This window comes from Echiichthys vipera, assembly GCF_963691815.1.
Source record: "Echiichthys vipera genome assembly, chromosome: 5".
In the NCBI taxonomy this organism is placed as follows: domain Eukaryota; kingdom Metazoa; phylum Chordata; class Actinopteri; order Perciformes; family Trachinidae; genus Echiichthys; species Echiichthys vipera.
Window position 1 is genome coordinate 21,513,779 of NC_139830.1, and position 22,692 is coordinate 21,536,470.

A 22,692-nucleotide genomic window follows, 5' to 3' on the forward strand; every position below is an offset into this window, starting at 1 on the left:
CTTACTATCCATCCATCAAGAAGAAGAAGAAGAAGAAGAAAAAACCACTGTGGAGGCATCTTTTCTTTCTCCCATGAGTCAGTGAGAAAAAAGCTTGTACGCAGATGGGGTGGGGGACGAGGGGAGGCTGTGGGTAGTCACGACTCCTCTGCCCAGCAAACGAGCATGAGCAACAGGGCGTGTGTCTGCTCCTTGACTCCCTCCTCTCCGCCGCCGCTCCTTTCTCCCAGGCTTCAGCATACCTCAGACCTGGTTGCCAAGGTAACCTCTTGTGTTGAAGGGTTCACCTCTGTGTTAATCACTACCGAGCAATAATGGCGAACTAAAGCAGGGTGGGTGGCTTGTATCGAGTTTTTCCTTTTCAAAAAGCATGTGGAAGAGAAATGGAAGATTTTCCATTTATTTCTCTGAATAGCAGCAAAGTTAAAAATCAATAAGACACCAGCAGATGAGCTCTAAAAAAAACAACAACAATGGATCGATTTCTCTCAGGAGATGTATTCTTTTTAATTTCCCAGAACAGCCTACTTTAGCTGAGAAGGAGAACTAGCTCCATGAGTATGGAAGGACATGTCTATCTTTATACTGCAACCATGCAAATCATTGCAGAGAGATTTAATTGATAAACCAACATATCTTAATGGAGATCACATCATTTTCTTGGTTGCTATCCTTTCTCTCCATTTTCTGTAGGATTGAAAAATAATTAAATCATGGGAAAAAACTCATCCTGAATAATGTAGCCTTTCTGATCCTGATTGATTATCTTTCTTGTGAACTTATTACTTTAATTAACTATTGATAAAAATGATAACAGACATACAACTTCTATTACTTACAGTACGAAGCCTGCACACAAACAAAAGCAAAGCAGAGTGCACACACTATTAATTAAAAAGAAATAATGATAATCTTTAATAGACTTATATTTAATTGAAACCATTCAATCTCCTAATATTTTAGCTTCCCCCTATTTGCAATTATAAATAGTGACTAACTAAAAAACACTTTATTTACAAGACTCTATCAATCAAAAATTACTTTTAGCCAGTAGCAGAATAGTGTTTAAGACAATGTGGCTTCCTCTTTATAAATCACCAAGTATTATTGTTTGTGGACACAACACAAGAAACATGGAGAAAACCAAAATAAAAGCATCATATCCTCCATGTTATTACATGTTCCTTTCCTAAACCCCATTTGAAACATCTTTAATTGAAAATAGAGCCCTGCCAATCAAATCATATAAAAATATAAACCCTGATACCGTCTATCATGACATGATCCCGTTTATCCATCTTACTTGTGAAATGTGTGCGTTTTTTGAAAAATAGCTCACCAAGGATATAAGTTTGCAAACAGTTTGAGTCCTTCTCTCAGTATGTGATGTTTATAAGATCAACACTGGTACACTAGTTTCCTCTCAAAGGAAGTCAGCATCCATTTACCTGTGCGGGGACTCCGAGACTGGCAGAGAGCAGGAGGCAAATAGAGAAGACAGCGTCTGAGAAGGGGAGTGTGTGTGTGTGTGGGTTGAGAAATGTTGCATCTGTGCACACCTGCAGAGCGTTGACACTAACATCTGCTCCATCTGCTGCCCCTGCCCCCACAGCACAGACTACAGTGACAGAGCGAGAGGGCCATGACACAACATGTGCAGAGTGAAACATGTGAGGGGTCTGCTCAGCTCCACTGCCAATATAAGACACATTCTGCATGGAGCATAATTGTGATCAGTGCGGCGTTAAAAAAAGGCTTATTGGCTGGTAATTCCATCATCTTTTATTTCACTGCACTTGGACACCTGTTATCTGCTGGTCTTCTCTTTCTTGAGAGGAGATATGTCGTCATGTATGTGGACCACTTCTCAGTCAGTGCTGGGTTTGTTCTGATTCAGGTAAAATCTGTTCATCTGCTCTCACCGCAGACCGAACACCACCTGCCACTATTTGCCTTTTTATCCTTTTCTTAAAGCTTGAGCTCTTATGGATGCACAGAGGATAGATCAAAGCCTAGGTTGTTGAGGCTAGCTGGAGCCAAGTGTCGGGTAAAGATGTGACATAAGGAAAACCGTATCCTGTGAAATGAAGAGAAGTGAAAGGAGTAATTTGACTCTGCTGCTTCTCGTTTGTTGTGGAGCCTTGATTTGATAAGACACATGAAGGTACAAAAAAATGAATTTCTACTCCTTCACATCCTCCAGATCCAATGCCTGCATTTCAGTATTTTAGCTCAGACGCTCGGCCGTGTTGCCCTTATCATCAAAGGTTGAATCTGCCGTTATTATCAGGCTGTTAGTCGAGGTTGATGCGGCGGCTGCTGCTCTCAGCTCAGATAAGCCTGTCGGAGGCTGGTGGCCTCCTGCTGGTGTTAGATTCATCACAGTCCTCCCACGTCGCACCGGACAAACACGTCCACAGATGGAGACAGAAATGATCTTGATACTGATGCCACTCACTTTGCAACTTTGGAGCATCGTTCAAAATGCTGACAAAAGTATCAGCTCAGCACTGATCAGGTTGAGTTTGGTTGTAGTGTCATTCATAAACAATCCATGATTATTTACTTCACTCAACTTTATACTTAGCTAAAAACTCTGCGCTACAGATGATCAATATATTATGAATTCATGAAGTTGTTTGTTTCAAGGCTGATACATATCCTCTTTCTCTCCTGATTACTCTTATCAGCTGCATTGAGATATCTACAAAACCAGTCGGCCCTCAAACATTTGATCAGGCTTAAAACACATTTCTAGTTTAATTAGTAAAGTTTATGAGGAGTTGGTGATAGACATCTTCGAAAAAGAACTGCTCCAGTAAATATTATTAAATATTATTGGAAACTTTATCCTCCGTATATGTAACTGTTTGTTTGCCTGATGACAAATTTACCAATTTTGCTTGTTCAGTCAGAATAAAAAGATTAAATGATGTTCTAGTGCTGTCCCAAATGTTGTGAGCTTAGGATCTTCAGTACTAATCAACAGCAGATCTTCAAATATTCATTGGGAAGGGAAGGAGCCTCTCAGCCAACACTGTGCGCAATGGCATTACGTGTGGCCGTAAACAGTGCTCATCATCATTCAATCGCCTCAAAACAACACCAGTCTGTTACAGTAAAAACACACGGACCCTACACGGACGGCACAGCGCTGCAGTTTCAGTGGATTAATAAATTAACGGCCTGTACTAATTGCTCCGAATACCACAGGGAATTTCATCCTGCATGCCCTAACACTGTTGAAACGGAGCAGATAATATTGGTAACAGAGCACGAAATCAGCGATGACAGCCACAGCTTCAGCCTGTCTTATTCAACAGGAACGTTGGTCTATGCAAGCTGCACGGAGTATAGCTCCACATTTTGTTGGAACAATTCTGAAATGCGCAAACACAAATCATTTTTTATTAAAAATTCTTTTAGATAACACAAAGCTACACTTAAAAAAAACAAAAACAAAAAACTCTCCGTCTTCTCCCTTTAGTTCCAACAGGTCATCTCACGAGATTTCAGAGGAATCTTCATCTTATAATAAAAATATGAGTCAGTGGCAACAAATACTTTTGGTGGACGTAAATTGACGGTGCGGTGTTGTCCTATTTGGTTCACAGCTCGTATACTCACACCATAAAAAAGGGTCCAGGTTGACAAATACTGAAATAAAAGGCCTTTTTTTTTTTTTTTTTTTACAGGATTGTGTTTGTTGATGGAATATAATATCCAAATACCAAAACTGAAAACCTATACCCAACAAACGAATATCCGAACAGTCGAATATTCAGGTCCAGCCCTACAGCGTTCCTTCCACAAAATGTACAGGTACAGATCAGTTGATTTCAAGTTAAGTATGTGAACTATAGGACTTGTAAAATAATAAAAATGTCAGTCCAAGTACGACCAATCGGTGTAACATATATCAACATTCATATTAAATAGTTTTAATGAACATTTGACAGCACAAAATAAATACATCCTCATTTTAATATGAGCCCCTGTTCTTGAGACAGAGAATTATACCAAGAGATTTGAATATATTTTAGACTCAAACACAAACAGAACTTACAAATGTTACAAAATTCCAAAGGATCGACAACAAACTGAACCTTTTACAGAACACAGGCTTACAATGTTACAAGATTAGAAAAAAATGAACCACTAACCACAATCCAATCTCCTGTGTGGTCAAATCAAACGCTCCTAAGCCTTAGTGATGTAGCCCTCCTTGATTAGGAAATCATAAATTTTGCGCGTCTTGTTGACATCTATCTTGATCAGGGCTCGGGCCTGTGCCAGCCGCAGCCCCCCCTGCCGCCTGCACTCATTCAGCAAGGCCTGCTTATACTCCAAGTAGGCTCCCGGTACCAGCCGCACAACCTGGCATAACTACAAGCACAAAACAAATACAAGGGTTAGTAAGAGACATTTAAAAACACAAGCAACGTCTTATTTCAAGCCTCAGTTTGCTTCAAACAAAAGAGCTTGTCAGATAATGTGACAGAGTCTGAAACTCTGGTAGAATAGAGGGAGGCTGAGAAGCCCACTTTATTCAACAATTGGCCAGTGTGTGGAGGTGACACTTTAGTCTGGGCTGAAATCTCTCAACCATTTATGAATGGACAGTCAGATGTGGAATCCTACTCACTTTGATGACCCTCTGACCTTTAATTCAGCGCCACCAGCATGTCAAAATTTTAAATCTGCCCAACACTTTGGTTTATGCATGCTACACCGGCTCCACCTCAGCATGTTAGCATTTCGCTCAAAGCACAGTTGTGCAGCCTCACAGCTAGCATGACTGTAGATACCTGATACAATGCAGCTCTCTAAATATTTCTGTTGTGCACTCACTGCTTGTGTAAATCCCACCTGCTCTATTTATATACCTGCTTTTAAGAGGCGGGAGGTTTCAATGCTGGAATACATAATAAACTGCTGACATGTCTCCATCCTTGCCGAAATGCATATGGGATACGCTTCTTTTGCCTTACGTTAGATTGGGGCATTTGAGATAGGTATAAGAAGTTTTGCTTTTAAACGTATTCAGACACAGACAGCTTTCTTCATTTGACGCACACTGAGGAATTTCGGTATGACCCTTTAGGCACAGAAAGAGAGAGCTGTACCTCTTTCTCTCGCTCGTTGAGTTTCTCTGTTCCCGGCAGCCCTGTCAGGTTGAGAGGAGGGGCACTCCGCCTACCTGTTGCTGTGGAACAGAAATTCAAAAACAGTCAGACGCTTAAACGCAGCCGCCAGTGTTGGTCTGCTCTACAAATAGCATAATAACAGTCTGATAACGTGCAGAGTTGATTCCTTTACTGGGAGGAGACAGGAGAACAAATACTTATGGTGCGAAAATAGTGTAAATATAGCCGTGTGGGATTGTGCGTTACATTTTTGCTCTAGAGGTTAAGGAAAGGCAGGTAATTTGAAAGTAAAAACAGCAAGATAAATATGCATGCAGGGGCCTATTTTTCTAGTGTATTTATGGAGGAGCGCCTGCATTAATGTGCCTGGGGCCCTGTCAAGACGACACAGAGGAGGGAGTACACAGGGAAAGGTGGAGAGAAGCTTTGTACCTGACATTGTGATTGTTGTGACAGCTGGAGTGATGCCAGCATCTCTGTAATCAGAAAGAAATGTGTTAGCATCTCAACAAGCTTATTTATACACACACACACACACACACATCCCACTTACACACAGCGTTTCTAGGCTTTTTTAACTATTCTCTACACTTGGATCGTCATCCAAAAAATATGAATCATGGCATTCAAGATGTTTCAAGGTGGGATAATTAGAGGAACTTGGATACCACCCAAATAAAATGCGTTGGATGAAAAAAAAAAACAAGCAGCAACACAAAGAGTAAAAACACCAAAGAGACTGAGGTTGCAGTGGGATGCACAGTAACATAAACGTCTGCTCCATTTGTCTCAGCGCGGCTGGTGCCGAGTACGATGATTGAGGTCAGCGCCTCCGGGGACCACGACTTCTCCAGCCCTTCTATTACACACTGGATAACGAGCAGGAAGTCTCACATTGCAGCCTGTTTGCTGAGCCACTGCTGGCAGGCTCTGCCATCCTGGATGTACTGCAGCACGTCACACAACATGGTGCGCTTCCTCCGCTCCTCCTCCCGCATCCGCTTCACCCGCTCATACACCTTGGCACCTGGGAGGTGGTTACACAGAGAGGTCAGCAGAGACATCGAGAGAAAAGGAATTTTAAAAAGTATGTTGTCTCAAATGATGGGTTCAGGGTAGAGACTAATGCCTCATTTCCACTGGATGGTACAGCTCAACCTGGCTTACTTTTTGTACCAGGTCATTTTCTCCCTGTTTTTTTTTCCACTGTGGACAGAGCGTTGGCTTCTATTCTGCTCCAATTTCCAACCAGGTACTGTCCACGATAACAACAAAAAAAGAGTCCACTCGAGCCGTAATATGCAGTTCAAATGTGGCATACTGCTCTGAAAGTTTCAAGGTGAGACAACTTTGGTTTTAATAATAATTAATTCTTAATTTATTGAAACCATTCATAGTGTAAAAAGGGACTATTCAAGTATTTTAATAATAAGAATTCTGCCAGACTAAAAAAAACTGAAACAATTAAAGTCAAAGTAAAGACTTCAGCTCAAATCTTAATATAAATACATTTTCCCCATATAACTTTTAAAATGAAGTTTTGTTGAACAGAGGAGTGAAAAGGTCAAACCAGACTCACTGCAGAAAGACTTTATCCCTGCTTTTCTGTACTCCTGCAGCCTGCGGATCTCTCTTCGCAGCTCAAACTCCACTGCAAGGGAAAAGGAGATAAAGGCAAATATGAACATACTGTTACAAAGACAGCTACATGAACGGTCTCTCTCACAGCCATAGCACAAGTCTCCCCAGTCTCAACACTTCATCCACTCTCATCCAGTCTCAACACTTCATCCCCCTCAGTTTCATGAGTTTTCATGGGCTTAATTGCAGCAAGTTAGATGAGAAGATTGATTCCACTCATCTATGTCTGTTAAATATGAATCTAAGGCTAGCAACCAATTAGCTTAGGTTAGCACATGAATGGAAACAGATATTCTACAGCTCCACTCGGCTTTACAGAACTTCATAGTGAGTTTCAATTGTTGTCTAGCTGTGCGATATGCAACTTCATAAACGCAAAACGCTCTACAACCCCACTGAACACTACCAGCTCAGCACCAACCTAACAGCAGAAAAAGTAAGGGAATAGCAGATAAACATAGTGGAGCATTTAGCAGCTAAAGAATCAGATATTTCCCTCAGGAGTAGGTAGAGACCAAAATCAAAAAAGTTAAAAGAGAATAAATATTGAACTTACATTCATCAGCTGGAATCAGAAACACAACCTCAACTTGTTTTCGCGACCACAATGTGGTCAAAGAAAATAAGTGATTGCAGGTTTACTCCATAATGTCTAAACGCCACTTCACAGGGGTTATATGTCGGACCATTTCTTGGTGGCGACCAGTAGCCTAACTTCAGGGAGTCTCTGCTTGAAACTGCTCAGAGCCAAGAAGAAGTCCAGCACACAACTGTCCTTTAAACTGTAAATCATCTGTAGGTAAACATTGTTACCATTGAACAGAGGCCAGTCAGTCTTTATGCTAAGCTAAGTGGCTACTGACTGAAGCCTTCTATTTAATGTTCAGATATAAGAGTGGTATCAATCATCTCATCTAACTAAACAAACAAGCCTTTCCCAAAATGATGATACTTCACTTAAAGGGAAAACACGAACTAAATGATTGAACGTGTTAGAACGCACTAAGACACTTCCCGTTAGTTTTTCCTTTAATCTGTCAACCGTTTGTACAAATAAAAATACTGGAAAAAAGGGTTAGTCATTACCTTGCCAAAAAGATTAAAAATAACATCCTTTGAGCCCACAATAATCTTGTAATGTAATACAGTTTGTCAAGAACTTGTTAAATTAATTATCCGTTTGTGACTGATTGTCAGAGTCATTCCTGTGTACCCCGGCAGATACTAACGTGCATGACTTTCGATGAATTTGTCATGTTCAAACGGTCCAACCACTCTGGCAAATCGTCGCATGGCATCATACAGCTCCTGCACCTCCTTTGGGTAACATCGTTCCAACACTGCCAGAGAGGGAGAGAGGAGAGAAGTGAGTGGGCAGAAGATACAAACAAATATAACACAGAAGTATGAAGAAAAAAAAAATTCACTCCCTTAGATACTTTTACACATCAATGGTTGATTTGATTATTGGTACATTTTAGGAAGAAGTGCAGCAATTTAGTTTGATGTCCCCTAAACAGCACTTCATCACCAGCTCAGAATCAAGACTGGGTTTACATGTATGTAAACACTACTAGTATCTGTCATTGCAGTCATTCTGTGGCTGCACTGCATTATGATATTGTGAGGCCACTGTCTGCAGAGAAAATACTGTATGGACAAGCATTATTTTTGCAGCAAAAAAGCCAAGCACTCTTTACTATCTGCTACCTTAAGCTACCGGTCAGGCAACAACACACTGGGTTGTTTATGTTTATGATTGTTGGTCTTTTTGCATGTAATCCTCGCTCACTTTTTCACAAGACTAAGACTTCAGCCATGCTAGCGGCTCTTGGAGCTGTGCTTAGGCTCAGCGGTGCCTTCACCTAAATGTCAACATGCTGATGCAAAGCAGCCAACCAGGTTCAAACCCTGTTTATTTATATAATCTGCATACATACATTAAGTTCCTATTTGTTTTCCTGTATTGTCACATTTCTGTATTTTGCTGTAATGACACCTGTATCAAAGCAAATTCCTTGTAAACGCGTATTACTTTATGAATAAAGTCTGATTCTTGAACTTTGATACAGAATGGCATGTCAAAAAAACATTATGTGGGGCTTTTGGGTGATTGTTTGCCTTGACATGTAATCATCCAGTTTCACAGGTCATCCAACATCCAAAATGGGCCCAGAGATTAAAGTGTCATTGCTAATTACATCCATTTAAGTATTAATCACAGCCAAGTATTCTAAATTTAGTCTTGTTTTGAGCCTGATTGAAGAACGCAACAGTCAAAATGTATTAAACCATCAGACTGACTGATCCCTGAGATACGCTCCACAGGTGATTCACCACCACTTAACTCACTCTACAAGCAAACACACTGTGAAGAGCTTGTTGTGTTTGTCTCAAACCATCGCCCGTGTTGCTGAGTAACAGACAAGTGTCGAAACCAGATAGGAACACTGTTATGCGGGTGTGAAAGGACTGGTTGTGTGTGGTGTTGTTCATCATCAGACTCCTGCATATGAGCAGCTGCCATCTCAGGATAAACACATGAAGGGACACTCTCAAACAAAACAGTGGAGGCACAGACCAATGTTGTCTCTAAGGAGACATCAACACTGTCTTCTGACGTTGCACAGAAACACTGACTGTAAACAACACAGACTTGAATCACTTGATGTAACGAGTCCTTACAGGACTTCGGACGGGCTGCTGCCCTAAAACAAGGACAATGGTCAGTCTGCCTCCAGACTGAGACATGATACTGTGAGCCTCCCGGGCTCGGATACTGCCTCAATTATTACTTACTCACTCACTCACACACACACACACACACACACTCACACACTCACACACTCACACACTCACACACTCACACACTCACACACTCACACACTCACACACACACAGTCTCCATGACGACCGGTGTGCAGCTCTACAGCTACTCCGAGTTCCCTTTTGTCTTGAAAGACTAGGGAGATAAGGGAATGGAAGAGGGAAAGGGAGGAGGGCTAACTGGAGGCTGGAGGATGCATAAATAAAACATGAGGGGAGAACTCTTCAACTCCGAAAACATCAGCCAATTTCACAGAGCAACACATGGAGATATAACGATGGGCTGGGTGGTCGGACGTAGTCAAAAAGAAGACAGTCCCTTGTCTTCTGACCTCTAATGCAGAAAACCAAGAGATGCAAAAAATACCATTAGTGAGCTTGCTGTAATCCAACATGTGACAGGTGGATCAATAAATGAAGCCCCTCACATTTCAGTCATTATGGCAGCAGTGCTCATTGCAATGGGATCTATTTGGAGTGGAGCAATTATGCAGTGGCATACTCACACAGGCACACAGACTATTTGCAGCCTTGATCGTGAATACAAGCTCCAATGGTCGCATTCAAGCCTCGGGAGGGGCCACAGAGGTTAAGGACGGTCGTTATACCAGAGTTGTTTGCATGCATCCATAGAAACGCTCAGCAACGATTTGGCTGGCAGATATCAGATGCCTCTCTGAGCCGCTAAGAATACTGTCGCGGCCGAGCCCTTGTGAGTTTTACAAAAGGACTTACTCTGGAATTTCCGCAGGTTGATCAGACCGTGGTCTCGGATTACCCTGAAAGAAACAAAGATGTAGATTTATTACGATGCAAATTAATGTTCTGATTGCTGTGTCTCTGCAACATTAAACCCTACAGTCCCCCACATGCACTTATCTTTGCTGGTACAGTGTATCTGAAAACCCAATATACATGTCTGTCTTGTACACAGCAGCTAGGTGAAATTTTTTGGGTCTGAGATTGAAGCTGAATTACTTGAAAGTTCTGTAATGGGCTCCTTATAAAAAATGTGCTGCTAGTTTCAGGGGTCAGAGGTCAGGGTATAACCCTGTGGCCTCTGTAACAAACGACATGCTAACAGATAAAATAAGGATCCTGGAAAAAGGAAGGAACTAAGAAACGCACATGCCTCCCCAGCCAGACATGCCATTCCACCATGCTCAGGGAGCACAGACTCGTTAAGAGTTGATATAGTGATGGATCCATTACAGGGAGGATTGACTGTGGATGTCCACGAATGACAGCTAACAGGCCGAAGGTGGAGGATATTCTCTAGAAAGAGTACCAACTGACTAACACCTCCAAATGCAAATTCTTTATTATATCAAATAGAGTAACTGCACATTATCAGTCATCGCTGCTCTTCAAACAGCTTGGTTTGTTTGACCAACAGTCAAAAAACCTATGCTAATCAAATACACTCACAGTTGCCACTTTATTATTATTATTATTTTGATGAGGTACACTTAGCAAAACCTATTGCAGTCAGATACAGTCCTTCAATAATATCCTACCTTCATAAAGTTCATAATGTTTTCAAAAGAGGTTTGATTCAACTGTATAATCATTTTGGAGAATGTAGCTTGCGGTGCTGCCATACTGTAATGTGCTTCGATCAACTCATTTTTTCAGCTCTAAAGCTGGAGGGAGGATGTTGTCTTTACCTGCCTAAGACTGGGCAAAATGTCAAAGTTCAGCGTGCACACAGCATTTGTCGGGAGAAAGACACATTTTCTCCAATTATAAAAAATATAGAAAAGTTGAATAAGGGTTCCTACTGCTTGTAAAATTGCACCATTCCCTTTGGCTTGTAATGAGAGCCTGAAAAAGGCTTAAATATGCAATTATAATCACTCTGCTGATTGTAACAACCCTAGTCTCCCAGGACTTATGTGTTTGAAGTGCTTATATCAAAATAATACAGTTTTGATTAGAAATTATACATTAGCATATGAATTATATTCATTAATATTAAGATGGTACAGGCAGGGATTTAAGATTGTTTGTCTTGTACATTTTGTACCTGAAAGCTTTGTGGGAAAAGAGTTGGGGTCAAAACAGAGGCTTATGGTGCCATCTACTGACAGACAGGGGTCATGACATGATGCTGAATACATTAATACTATTCATCTTTTAACAGGAAAAAAAAACAACCTACTTTTTCCTCCGCTGTCTCTCTTTTAGTCTTGAATGATATATATCAACAACTGAAAGCTTGAGTGCTGAAACAGAACAACACACACGAGTAAATGTTGTAGTACACATCATCTTCAATGTTGTCAATGAAAAACAAGGTAAGATTCCACCCACCACGAAGGATGTCTGAATCATCATCCACAAAGTCGATGTCTTTCAAATCCCACTCTGCATAGTTGTCGAACTCCTAGAAGAGCAGCAAAGAATTATTTTCCTAATCTGGTGGACTGAGTAGCAGATCAATAATCCGTGATACAGTAAGTGCTCATATTAGAAACCAATTTGTGAGTGAAAGATGAAATATAAGAGACAACAATACGAACATGACTTACTGTTTCAGTAACATTTAAGAATGAACCATCTAGTGGCCATTTCATTTATTTATTCATACCCACAGGCTATGTTAGCCCGCAGATGATAAAGTACAGTGCGCGTGTATCCCCTCACCTCCATGAAGTCTGCTCTGGCAGGCATGTATCCAGCCATGTCTCGAGACAACACAGAGTCAAATGTAGGCCTAGGGGGATCATCAGTGGCTGTAATATCAGAGAAATACAGTATATGCATATCGCTTTGAGCATTTTCTTTATATTGTGCATGAAAACAAGAAATGAGCCACCTGCAAAATGAATTAAATGAAATGATGCAATTCAATCTCCAAATTATTTTCAATTTTACGTTGAGAAATATTTTTCTTAAATTATTGCACTATTTTCCAGCGCTGTCTTTCACAGAGTGGTGAACTTTCCCCACCTTTACTTCTCTGGGATGCTCTTTTTATACCCAATCATATTACCAACCTGTAGCCAGTTAACCTCATTCATTGCGAGATGTTCCACCATCTATTTTCTTTTAGCATTTCACAACTTTTCCAGTCTTTTGTTTTCCATTGTCACAACAAGTATTGCTGGCATGAAACTCGAAATGGTCATATCATTTTCAAAAACTCTCAATTTCCACATTTGATATGTTGTCTTTGTGCTTTTTTTCCCCCATCAAGTTCTGTTTCTATTTACATTTTACACAGGGTCTCAACTTTTCTGGGTTGGTCAGTGGTTTAATGTAAATCCCATAATCAACACTACTATCATTTTCAAAACTTAATCTGAATACGAAGTCATATGAAAGCAGACTGGTCTCATGACTGGAAGGTGGCAACACATAATAAAACCAACAAATAAAAAATTCCTGTCCCTTAACTTGTGCGGAGACTGTACTGTACTGTACTGATATTGTTGTACCTTGTTCTTTGTGTAACGTTAGTGGCGACAAAATTGAAGGAGGCAGATAATGTGGATACTGACGTTTGAAAGGAATAGCACCCTCTGCAAAGCGAGAGTCTTTGGTCTTCCGGAGGCTGAGCAATGTGGAGGAGAAGAGCGGGTTATTGATGAAATTCTTCATATAGTGGCTCTCACATTCCTCTTTGGTTTTAGTGCGCATCTGATATGCCACATCCTGCCTGCAGGAGACAAGCGGCACAAATAAGAATTGTTAGTGTGTAACAATAGCTTAAAGTCAGTTTGACAAGGGATATGACTAAATCCACCCGCTTGTGAATATTCTCAACATATCACACAGAAAAGTACACAAAATAAAAGCTGGAAAGGGCTTTCACTCAAGTTTTCCAAGATTGAAATCGAGCCCACTAAATCCCTGTTTAATCAAAATAATTGAGTTCAAATAATAACTTCATAATTAAGAGGAAATAATTCATCATGATAAATAGCAACCAGTTAGGCCCATTGAAGCCAATTAAGCCCCAAAATTCTCACGTCCCGAGACATTATCGTTCATTAATTTTCAGCCAGGAGCAGCACACTAACTAGATTTAGAAAAATCACATTGAAGTCTATTAGCCAAATATTTTACATTCCACTTGTGACCAAATATCAGTAGTTCAGGAGCGCAGTAGTGCAGAGCTGTGACAACTTTCATCAGGTCACTTGATGCTTTAGGATAAAATATTAAAATGTATTTCATTTTAGCATCACATCAGAGAAATAACAATACACAGTAGGTCTTAAAAACCTCCAGCTCTGCATACCCAGCGACCCAAACAATTAAAACAGTTTCTCTTAGAATTGGAGCCTGATTGCATGATTGAAAACAAACAAAACATTTATGGAGGGAGGGAAATCTAATACAGGCTAACATGATTGCTTCGCAAAGATATATTGTCCCCTCAACAAGTCTTTGTGGAGGCATCAACACAAACAATAATGTAATTTGCTTTTATTTTTTGGGACCATGCGACCGAGAGATTGACTTGCAGGCTACAAGTGACCAACACTCACCAGTTTCCAAAGCCACAGTCCATGACTGCTTCCAACAGGGCCATTTCTTCCTGTGCCGTCCATCCAGGCTCCAGCACGGGGAAGTCTGATGTCTGCATAAAGAGTTAATGATGAGGATACATCGAGAGTGTGTGATGGCTGTGTATGTGTGAGAGATATTTTTGTATTCTACTTACTCACCATGATTTCATATTTGTGATCACTCTCATGCTTCTTGTATTCAAATCCTCTCGTGAAACACTGAAATAAAAACATCACGATTCAATCTGGCGATAAACAAGAGCTCTAATGATATGATGTGACGTGTGCATCTGTCACGCACTCACCTGGAGGCAGAGTAAAAACGGTGACGGTCCACATTCTGCACACTTGATGTAAGGCTCAGTGAGATAAGATGAGCAGCCTCTGCATGGTGGTTTATCAAAAGGATCATCTGAAATGGACATGATAAGGGTTTCATAGAGGACTAACAGGATGCACTTTCATGTCTACATAACATATAATACAAGTTGATGAACACTTACAAACTGGGCGATGCTATTGCTACAGTGATATCTCAAAGCAGCCTAAAGTTTAAGCCAGCAGTTGCTCATGTTCGCCTGTAAACAACACACTGCAGTCAAGCATCGATGCTAGCTATGCTAAGGCTGCTAACGAAAGCGTATTCCCCTCTGCTTTGCAGCGTAGCGTGTCTGAACTATGTACAATAAAGCATACGATAGGCTGTTTCCACCAACAAACGTAACGTTACACTCAAAGGCGGAGAAATGTGCAGAAATGTATAGGCTAAATGCTAACGCTAGCTGCAGTGAAGCTAATGTGGCTAACCTGAACCACTCGTGATTGGAGAAAAGATTAGTGTAAAGCTGCAGCGGTTTACTATTATAATACCATTGATACTTACTTCCAAAAGATGCCAGACGGTCCATAAGACAATGTTTTAAGTGAACTAATAAGAGAATGAGTGTCTTCTTCTTCTTTGAGGTTTAAAGGTAACGTTAGCCGATGTTCTCAGTGTCGCATTACTGCCATCTATTGGAGGATGGGTGAAGTGTGCCGTTCAGATTTGTATTCTTTTCATTCAGCAAAAATGACAAGTGACAAATGCACAATTCCATTTTAGAGAGCAGAATAAATCACATACAGTTAACAAGACATAAACACAATCACACATTCACATAAACACTAGACATACATGCATACATACACATAGCCCAAAGTGACACATTTTAATAGGATACACAGTAAATCACAGCACAAATAGGGGTAAATTGTTTATAGGCTACAGTAAGAATGAATAGCGGATAAAGTAAATTTACGGATATCACTTCAAGAAAGACAATAAATAGAATGCCTATAGAAAGATAGGATACCCCTTTGAAATAGTCACTTTTTTGTTTTACAGCCTGAAAAAAAAAATGTTTTAAATATATTTTTCCAGCATGATTTACACATTTTGCCATACAACTTTCAAGTGAAATTTTTTTTTTTTTCCCAACTTTCTGAAAATTAATACAAAATAAAAACTCAGAATAGCAGGATTGGAAAAGTGATGTGTCCCAAGATCAAATTCTTTATGGAGGCCCCTTTTGCTTTAATTACAGCCATCAGTCTGTTTGGAATTGTCTCTACCAGCTTTGTGCAGCTAGATTGGGAAATATTTTCCCATTCTTCCTGCAGAACTTTTCGAGTTCAATCAAATTCTGTGGTGAGCAGCGATGGACTGCACTCTTCAAGTCCATCCACAGATGTTCTGTAGGATCCAGGTCAGGGCTCTGACTCGGCCACTCTGGGACATTCACCTTCCTGTCCTTTAGCCACTGTGTTGTTTTTATGGAAGTGTGTTTTGGATCGTTGTCGTGCTGGAAGGTGAACCACCTGCCCATTTTCAAGTGTCTTACAGAGGGCTGCAGGTTTTCCTTTAAGAATTTGGGTGGACTTGGCAGCATCCATTTTCCCTTTAATCCTGACCAACTACCCAGTCCCTGCTGAAGAGAAACAAGTCCACAACAAGATGCTACCACCACAATGCTTCACTGTAGGGATGGTGTGTTTTGGGTGGTGTGCTGTGTTTGGTTTCTGCCAAACATATGGCTTGGAGTTCAGCCCCAAAAGTTCAGTTTTGGTCTCATCTGACCATATAACCTTTTGCCACATGGCATCAGAATCTCCACATGTTTTTTATGATACTCAGTGTGACGGTTTTTCAGAAGAGGCTTCTTTCTTGCCACCCTGCCAAACATGTAGGACTTGTTAAATTGTTGTCACATGCACAGATCAACCAATCTCTGCCATTAGGCTCGTAACTCCTTCAAGGTCACCATGGGCCTCTTGGTAGCCTCTCTGATCAATCTTTTCCTGGCTCAGTCCTCCAGTTTGGAGGGGCGGGTCAATCTAGGCACGGTCTGGGTGGAGCCATATGCCTCCACTTCTGGACAATACTCTGAACGGTACTAAGAAGGATAGTTAAAGCCTTTGAAATCGTTTATATCCTCTCCTGACTTGTGCCTATCCACAACTTTATCCAGAGCTCATTTGAAAGCATCTTTCCAACCATGGTGAATTATTTGTGTTACCACGCATGACTAGGAGAGGAATCCTCAAGGAACAACTGATTTTACTTTGAAGTAAAGTCAAAAACACCACAGTTGATGTCAGGTGGAGGCCAATTAACATGGTGTGTAATGTGGAAGGTGATTGGTTATACCTGAGAACGTTTATGATGGTTATTCTAAAGGGATTCGTCATTTTTCCAACACTGCTTTCTAGTTTTTAATTTTTTATTAATTTTCAAAAATTAGAAAAAAAAACTCTCTTGAATTTTGTAAAGCAAAAATGTGTAACTCTGTAAAAATATATATTTATTTTTATGTAATATTATTTCAGGCTGTGAAACAAAAAGGGGCTATTTCAAAAGGGTGTCATCATTTTCTATAGACACTGTATGTTGCTTTTTAAAAAAAATATCTGAGAGATTTGAGAAGAGACTTAAATACCACTAAAAAAGAGGAAGGGTTGAGAATCTAAAAATCTTTGCTTATGAATGAAAAAAAAAATCCCCAGTATAATAAAAAAGTTAACCACAGGAATTAGAGACTTATCCTTACTATTGTCATAGTAGCATATTACATCCTTTAGAGAAAAATGATGAGCGGCCATGGTGGGAGTGTGCCATTAAGATTACATAGACTGTATATGCTATACACATAAACAGTATCGCAAGTGGGAGGAAGACAAAGCTAGTGGAGCACAATTTGATAGATTTTCAAAATTTGGTTAGCTACAGTGTTTTCCAGCTACATAATCAGGTTTTATTAAATTTGTGCCGATTTATAAACCCATCAGTGGATTTATGTTTGTGCTGCACATCTGTGAGAGTCACTGAATAATAAGTATAATAATAATCCATGTATTCTGCTTTTTCTATTCCCTGTCCGTCGGGAGAAAGCAATTTGTTAATGGCCTCGGTCTACTCTTTTATTAGGATTGAAAAATATTAGGACATGTCCTTATGGTATATCATTATAAGAGATGATTCTGTTCTTATATCTATGATATATAAACATAAACAACAGCATTTTCAATGAATTGTGTGAACCTATTTCCATCATAATTCAAGAAGAGATGGTGGTTATTCCCCATTCTACCACAAGGTGTCGACCTTGCACTGTTTCTGTTGAGAAAACAATAAACGCCTTGCAAGTCTCTCTGTCTTTGTCTATCACTGAGCACACAACCACCTGAGCCTTGTACAGGACAGTATGTATTCTGTGGGACCTTAAATCCACCCCAGTACGTAATGGCTTTGCCCCGAAAACACCTCACTCTAATGCAATAAATATCTACGATTCCTGATATTTTCCAGTGCCTGTGTCCAGCTTTGGCCCCTGAATCAAAAACTCCTGCTATTCAAGGACACCCCTGGTGAATGCATACCAGTGGACCCGGCAATACAAATATCTAAAACCCTTGAAACATAAAACTTTAGCCCTGCATGCCTCGAAACCAATAAAAATAAGTGAGAAAGTATGTTTTGGTGATATTACCTTTTGATTCGGTACAGATGTGACATCAGCAGCTAACTGTAAAGCATCTCACATGGGTAATGCAATGTTAAACTAGGCCTAACACTTTATAAACAAAGGGGTAACTTATTACACTGAGGGGGGAATTACATCTCTCTGACTCTCTCTCAAATATTACTATACTTCTTTATACCAACACATGTGTGATGTACCCAATATTTGAGCAAATACTTTAGTCAGAGCTGTAAATTCATAAAGGGGACATAGTGTGGCTACTGAACCGCACATTGGGTTAAATCTGAGTGTCCTCCTATCCTCTTTTTACCCTGAGCTATCTCTGTGAGGACGATCCACAGTGACAAGTGCACTCAGATGCAGCGTACCCTGTGTCCCGTCTTCTGACCCTCTGGGGTTGCCTCAGACCTCTGGGGAGAGACTCAGTCAGCATGAGTAGCCCTGAGCAACACAGATCCATGAGTAACGTCAGACCGTCCTCCCAACAGACTGTGCACAATAAAGGGACAGTTGTACTTTCACTCTCAATGAGATTTCCAGCACTTTGTTTCACAATCCTGTGAGAGCGTTATGATTATTTTATCTTTAAAGAGGAACTTCGCTTTTCTGTGTGACAGTAAACAATAAAACTTTATGAACATTACACCCATTTCAGATTACTGAACATCTCAATCCAAAATAGTGAGTGTCAATATAACAGCCTCCGCTCTTCTTTGAAGACAAAAAGATTCTTAAGACTCTGACTGAAGCGATTTCCCATTCAGCCCATAAAGCCTGGCTCTGCTTTCAGAGTTCCTGTTCATCCCAAAGGTGGTGGATAGGGTATGAGGCGAGGGCTCTGCACAGGCCTCTCAAGTTCTTCCACACCCATCTCGATAAAGAAAACCAGTTCTTTAAAGACCTGCTTTGTCATGTTGAAACAAGAAAGGGTCTTCACCAAACTGAAGTTATTATTTTGGAAGCTGGAATTATTATTCTATTGTGCAGCATTAATATTTCCCTAAATTAGAACTAAGGGGTCTACACCCTTAGTATGCCAAATTATGTGGGGAGAGCTGTCCACTTAATTCTGTCAATATAGTGTTTTTGGTGTTCTGGTGCGGCAGTGGCGTAACATGCATACTACAGTATGTGACCTTTATGTCCCTGGTTTTAATCCGCGGCCAAACAAACGCACACCCCCACCCCATTACATCCTTAAAACTCCCCCAGTCTCAGCCCACTCCTTTGCCTCTCACCAAAACACTTCCCAGCTGCTGTGATTTGAATATGAGGGCCCCTCCGAAGAAAAGAGAGCATCTGGCACACGCCTTAGAGGCTAAGAAAAAAGAGTTAAACTGCTCCTGTCATGGAAATGCTCTGAAACAAGATTAAGCCTCTTTAAAAAAAGCGGTAAGAGGTAAAATGGACACAGGCCCTTGAATAAGTTCAGACAAAAGGCAACACGGGGAGACACCTGGATAACGTCGATATCCTCACAGTGACCGGTTGCCTGGTGTGGTCGTACACGTTGAGAGCTTTGCTTTGCAAATTGGATCCGTGAGCAAAGGTCAGCACAGAAAAACATATTTCTTTAGTTTGAAATCGAGGACATGTCAGCAGTAATTGTGTAATCCCTCTCTAAAGGTGGCTTTCAGCTCAGATTTATTAGGCTACCTGCCCCCATCTGGGCACTACCGCTAATTAACATACAGTTGCTGCGTTCAGTGTCTTCACTTTCTGAATGGAATTACTTTATTAAACATTAAGAAAATGTCTCTTTTATTTCTGAGGTACACGCCAGGGACAACATTTTATTGGGCCTACTGATTATATTTTAGTGGCATTTTTACTACGTTCAATGTATGGAATAGATAACAGTTAAATTGGTTTCAAGTGAAGGTAATTCACAATAAAGTCAAGAAAAATGCATGAAACCTGATGTTAAATGCTCACTGTTACCACAACAAACAGCACAAACATCTCATGATAGTTTTGATAATATATGGATACAATATAGTTTTTATATGTGAATTAGGTCTATAACGTTTATTATAAGTTATTATATATACATTTCTCATGCATCCTTCCTCTGATAGATGACAGTGATGCAAGGCCTTGCATAAGGGCAAAGTCTCCAGATGATGCAGTCACACTCCTTTTATAAAGGGGCACTTCACCACCCACTTGGTGCTTAATGATAGTGGCATAAAAACAAGCAGACATGTCATTTGACCCATTCAATATGGATATACTGCACAAGATGCTATTAAGATGCGTTACAGGAATGTTAGGATCCAGGCGTTTTGGAGCTCAACCCAAACCAGGTACTTAAAGTCAGGATAATTGGACTTTTTAAAAAATTTAAAAAGAATTAAAGGAACAATGGAAATGCAAGAGTAAATCACTGGATCATCTCTCTAATATGAGGCATGTACCCTGGTTTAGCAGAGGGAGACTTTTCACTTATTTAGTAGGCCTCATTTCCTCCATTGCTGAAGCGGCAAAAACTAAATTTTATAACCACACATGGAGATCACAGGGTTTGCAATAAGTTGCGTCATGCTGTTAACCATAAACCTATCTTTGCTGTGTGTTTTTATTATACCAAACCGAACTTGAGCACACATAGAAGTTCGCAGATCCTCACGTGGTGCAAAGTGACTCAGGACAGAGTTATGTGTCTTTAAACAGAGAGCTTGTGTGTTAATGAAACTCTAGATAAGTAAGACATTTTTTTGCCATTGTGAGAAGCAGTTGCTAAACCTAATTTTCCTGTTGTTCATGTTTGCTTTCATCCAGGTTTTGTGTCAAGTGGAGAGTTTCGAGCGGGGTTCAAAGGGTTTTCGACACTGCTGATACAAGCACAAGCTGTGCGGCAGAAATTAAGATAAAAGTCAATAACAATCCAGGATGATTTCCTTCAGTATCTCACAAGTACTCAAGCAGTGTTAGATGTGAATAGATTAATAAAAATCAGATGCCGCCCACAAAAATGTGTCATCAGGTTATTTTTGCTGAATGAGAGGTTCCCCCATACATATGTTCCTCCTCCCTGTGAGTTCGGTGGACATCCTCTCCCCACGGCCAAGGTAACACCGAGGAATCAGCACAGTGAGAGTTCAGGGAGGTCAACAAGTGGGTGTGGAATGCGAGTGTTTCCCACGCGGCGTACCTCGACACACAAACCCTGAGAAAACACGTGTCAGGCCTCTGCACAGCAAACTGGGAACCCACAAGGTCTGCTCCCAAGTTTAATCCAAAGGGCCATTCGGATAATTCAAACACTATGGACAACAGAGGTGGAGAAAGTACTCAGATCCTTTATTAAATAAAGTTTATACAATACTTTAGAAGCAGTACAGAAGTATTATCAGATAAATGCCCTTAAGTATTAAGAATAAAACATTCCATTCTTAAATGCATGTAGTGGAGTAGAGGTGTAAAGTAACAAACACTGAAACACTCAACTAAAGCACTAAAACACTCAAATTTATATTTAAGTACAGTACTTGAGTAAAAGTACTCAGTTACTTTCCACAACTGCAGGAAAAATAAAGACGTGGCCAGAGAGGGAAACATTTTTAGAGAGCTGAGAGAAGAGCTTTATGTGGCTAAAATGCGGAAATGTTGCCTTACACACACACACACACACACACACACACACACACACACACACACACACACACACACACACACGCGCACACACACACACACACACACACACACACACACACACACACACACACACACACACACACACACACACACACACACACACACACACACACAGTCCATGTACCCCACTGAGGCCATGCTGCGGATGGAAAAAGAGCTTCCTATGTGAACCTCACCGTGTTTCCTATGTACCTCTTACGGCAGAGCGGCTCTACCACAACACTGTCAGAACACATCAGCTGCTGATGCCTTGATGACTTACACACTAAGGCTCTCCTAGTGGCGCCCTGGAGAGCGACCACAGGGCCTGTTGCTTTAGTCCTGCTCCCGGCAGCCCGTTCAGCCGGCCTGGATCTCAATACGTGGCAGAGGGCTCCCTAACACAATATCCCCCTCGGCTTAATCTGGGGGAAGAATGCATAATGCATTATCTATAGTGGCGTTTGGGAGAATGGACAGAAATAATAGTGAGGGGGTCACACGGGACAATGTAAAAAGTTGTTTTTTTAAATAAAAGGCTGATCTGTTGTAGCTGGAGCATAAATGGCCTTGAGCTCCAGAGCTTCTAATATCGTCAGAGCGTGACCGCATGACCTCATTGCAAACTAAAGAGAGTCACGTTCATCTATAATGCCTTCTTTCTACGAGGTGGCTCAAAATGTGTCATGTCATCACCATATTCTCCGCTCACAGAGGTATGCAGCCTGTCAACAGAGTGAAAGTATTCTTGGTTGTCACCTGCTCTTTCAGAAGTGAATGTGTGTTGAAGTGAGCAATGAATGGCCGTCAGGGTCAGAGCAGGAATGCAATGACAACAGCATGAGAGAGACAGAGAGATAAAGACACACACACGTCGGTCAGACCTCACCAGTCTTCCCACGCAGC

The 22,692-nt window shown here is 40.8% G+C and overlaps 1 protein-coding gene across 1 annotated transcript; it reads right to left on the bottom strand.

The window, feature by feature from the left end:
• Positions 1–4,046: 4,046 nt before the first annotated feature.
• On the bottom strand, positions 4,047–15,088 carry tada2a (transcriptional adaptor 2A). The gene is made up of 15 exons (XM_083914371.1): positions 15,015–15,088; positions 14,437–14,543; positions 14,291–14,350; positions 14,111–14,202; positions 13,118–13,275; positions 12,261–12,349; positions 11,928–12,000; positions 11,776–11,839; positions 10,350–10,393; positions 8,018–8,128; positions 6,727–6,798; positions 6,042–6,174; positions 5,580–5,623; positions 5,127–5,206; positions 4,047–4,386 (listed from the first exon to the last, which is right to left on the bottom strand). Exons 1-15 carry the CDS (start codon positions 15,037–15,039, stop codon positions 4,201–4,203), a joined length of 1,338 nt encoding a protein of 445 aa, XP_083770497.1. The 5' UTR covers positions 15,040–15,088; the 3' UTR covers positions 4,047–4,200.
• Between the last annotated feature and the right edge of the window lie 7,604 nt (positions 15,089–22,692).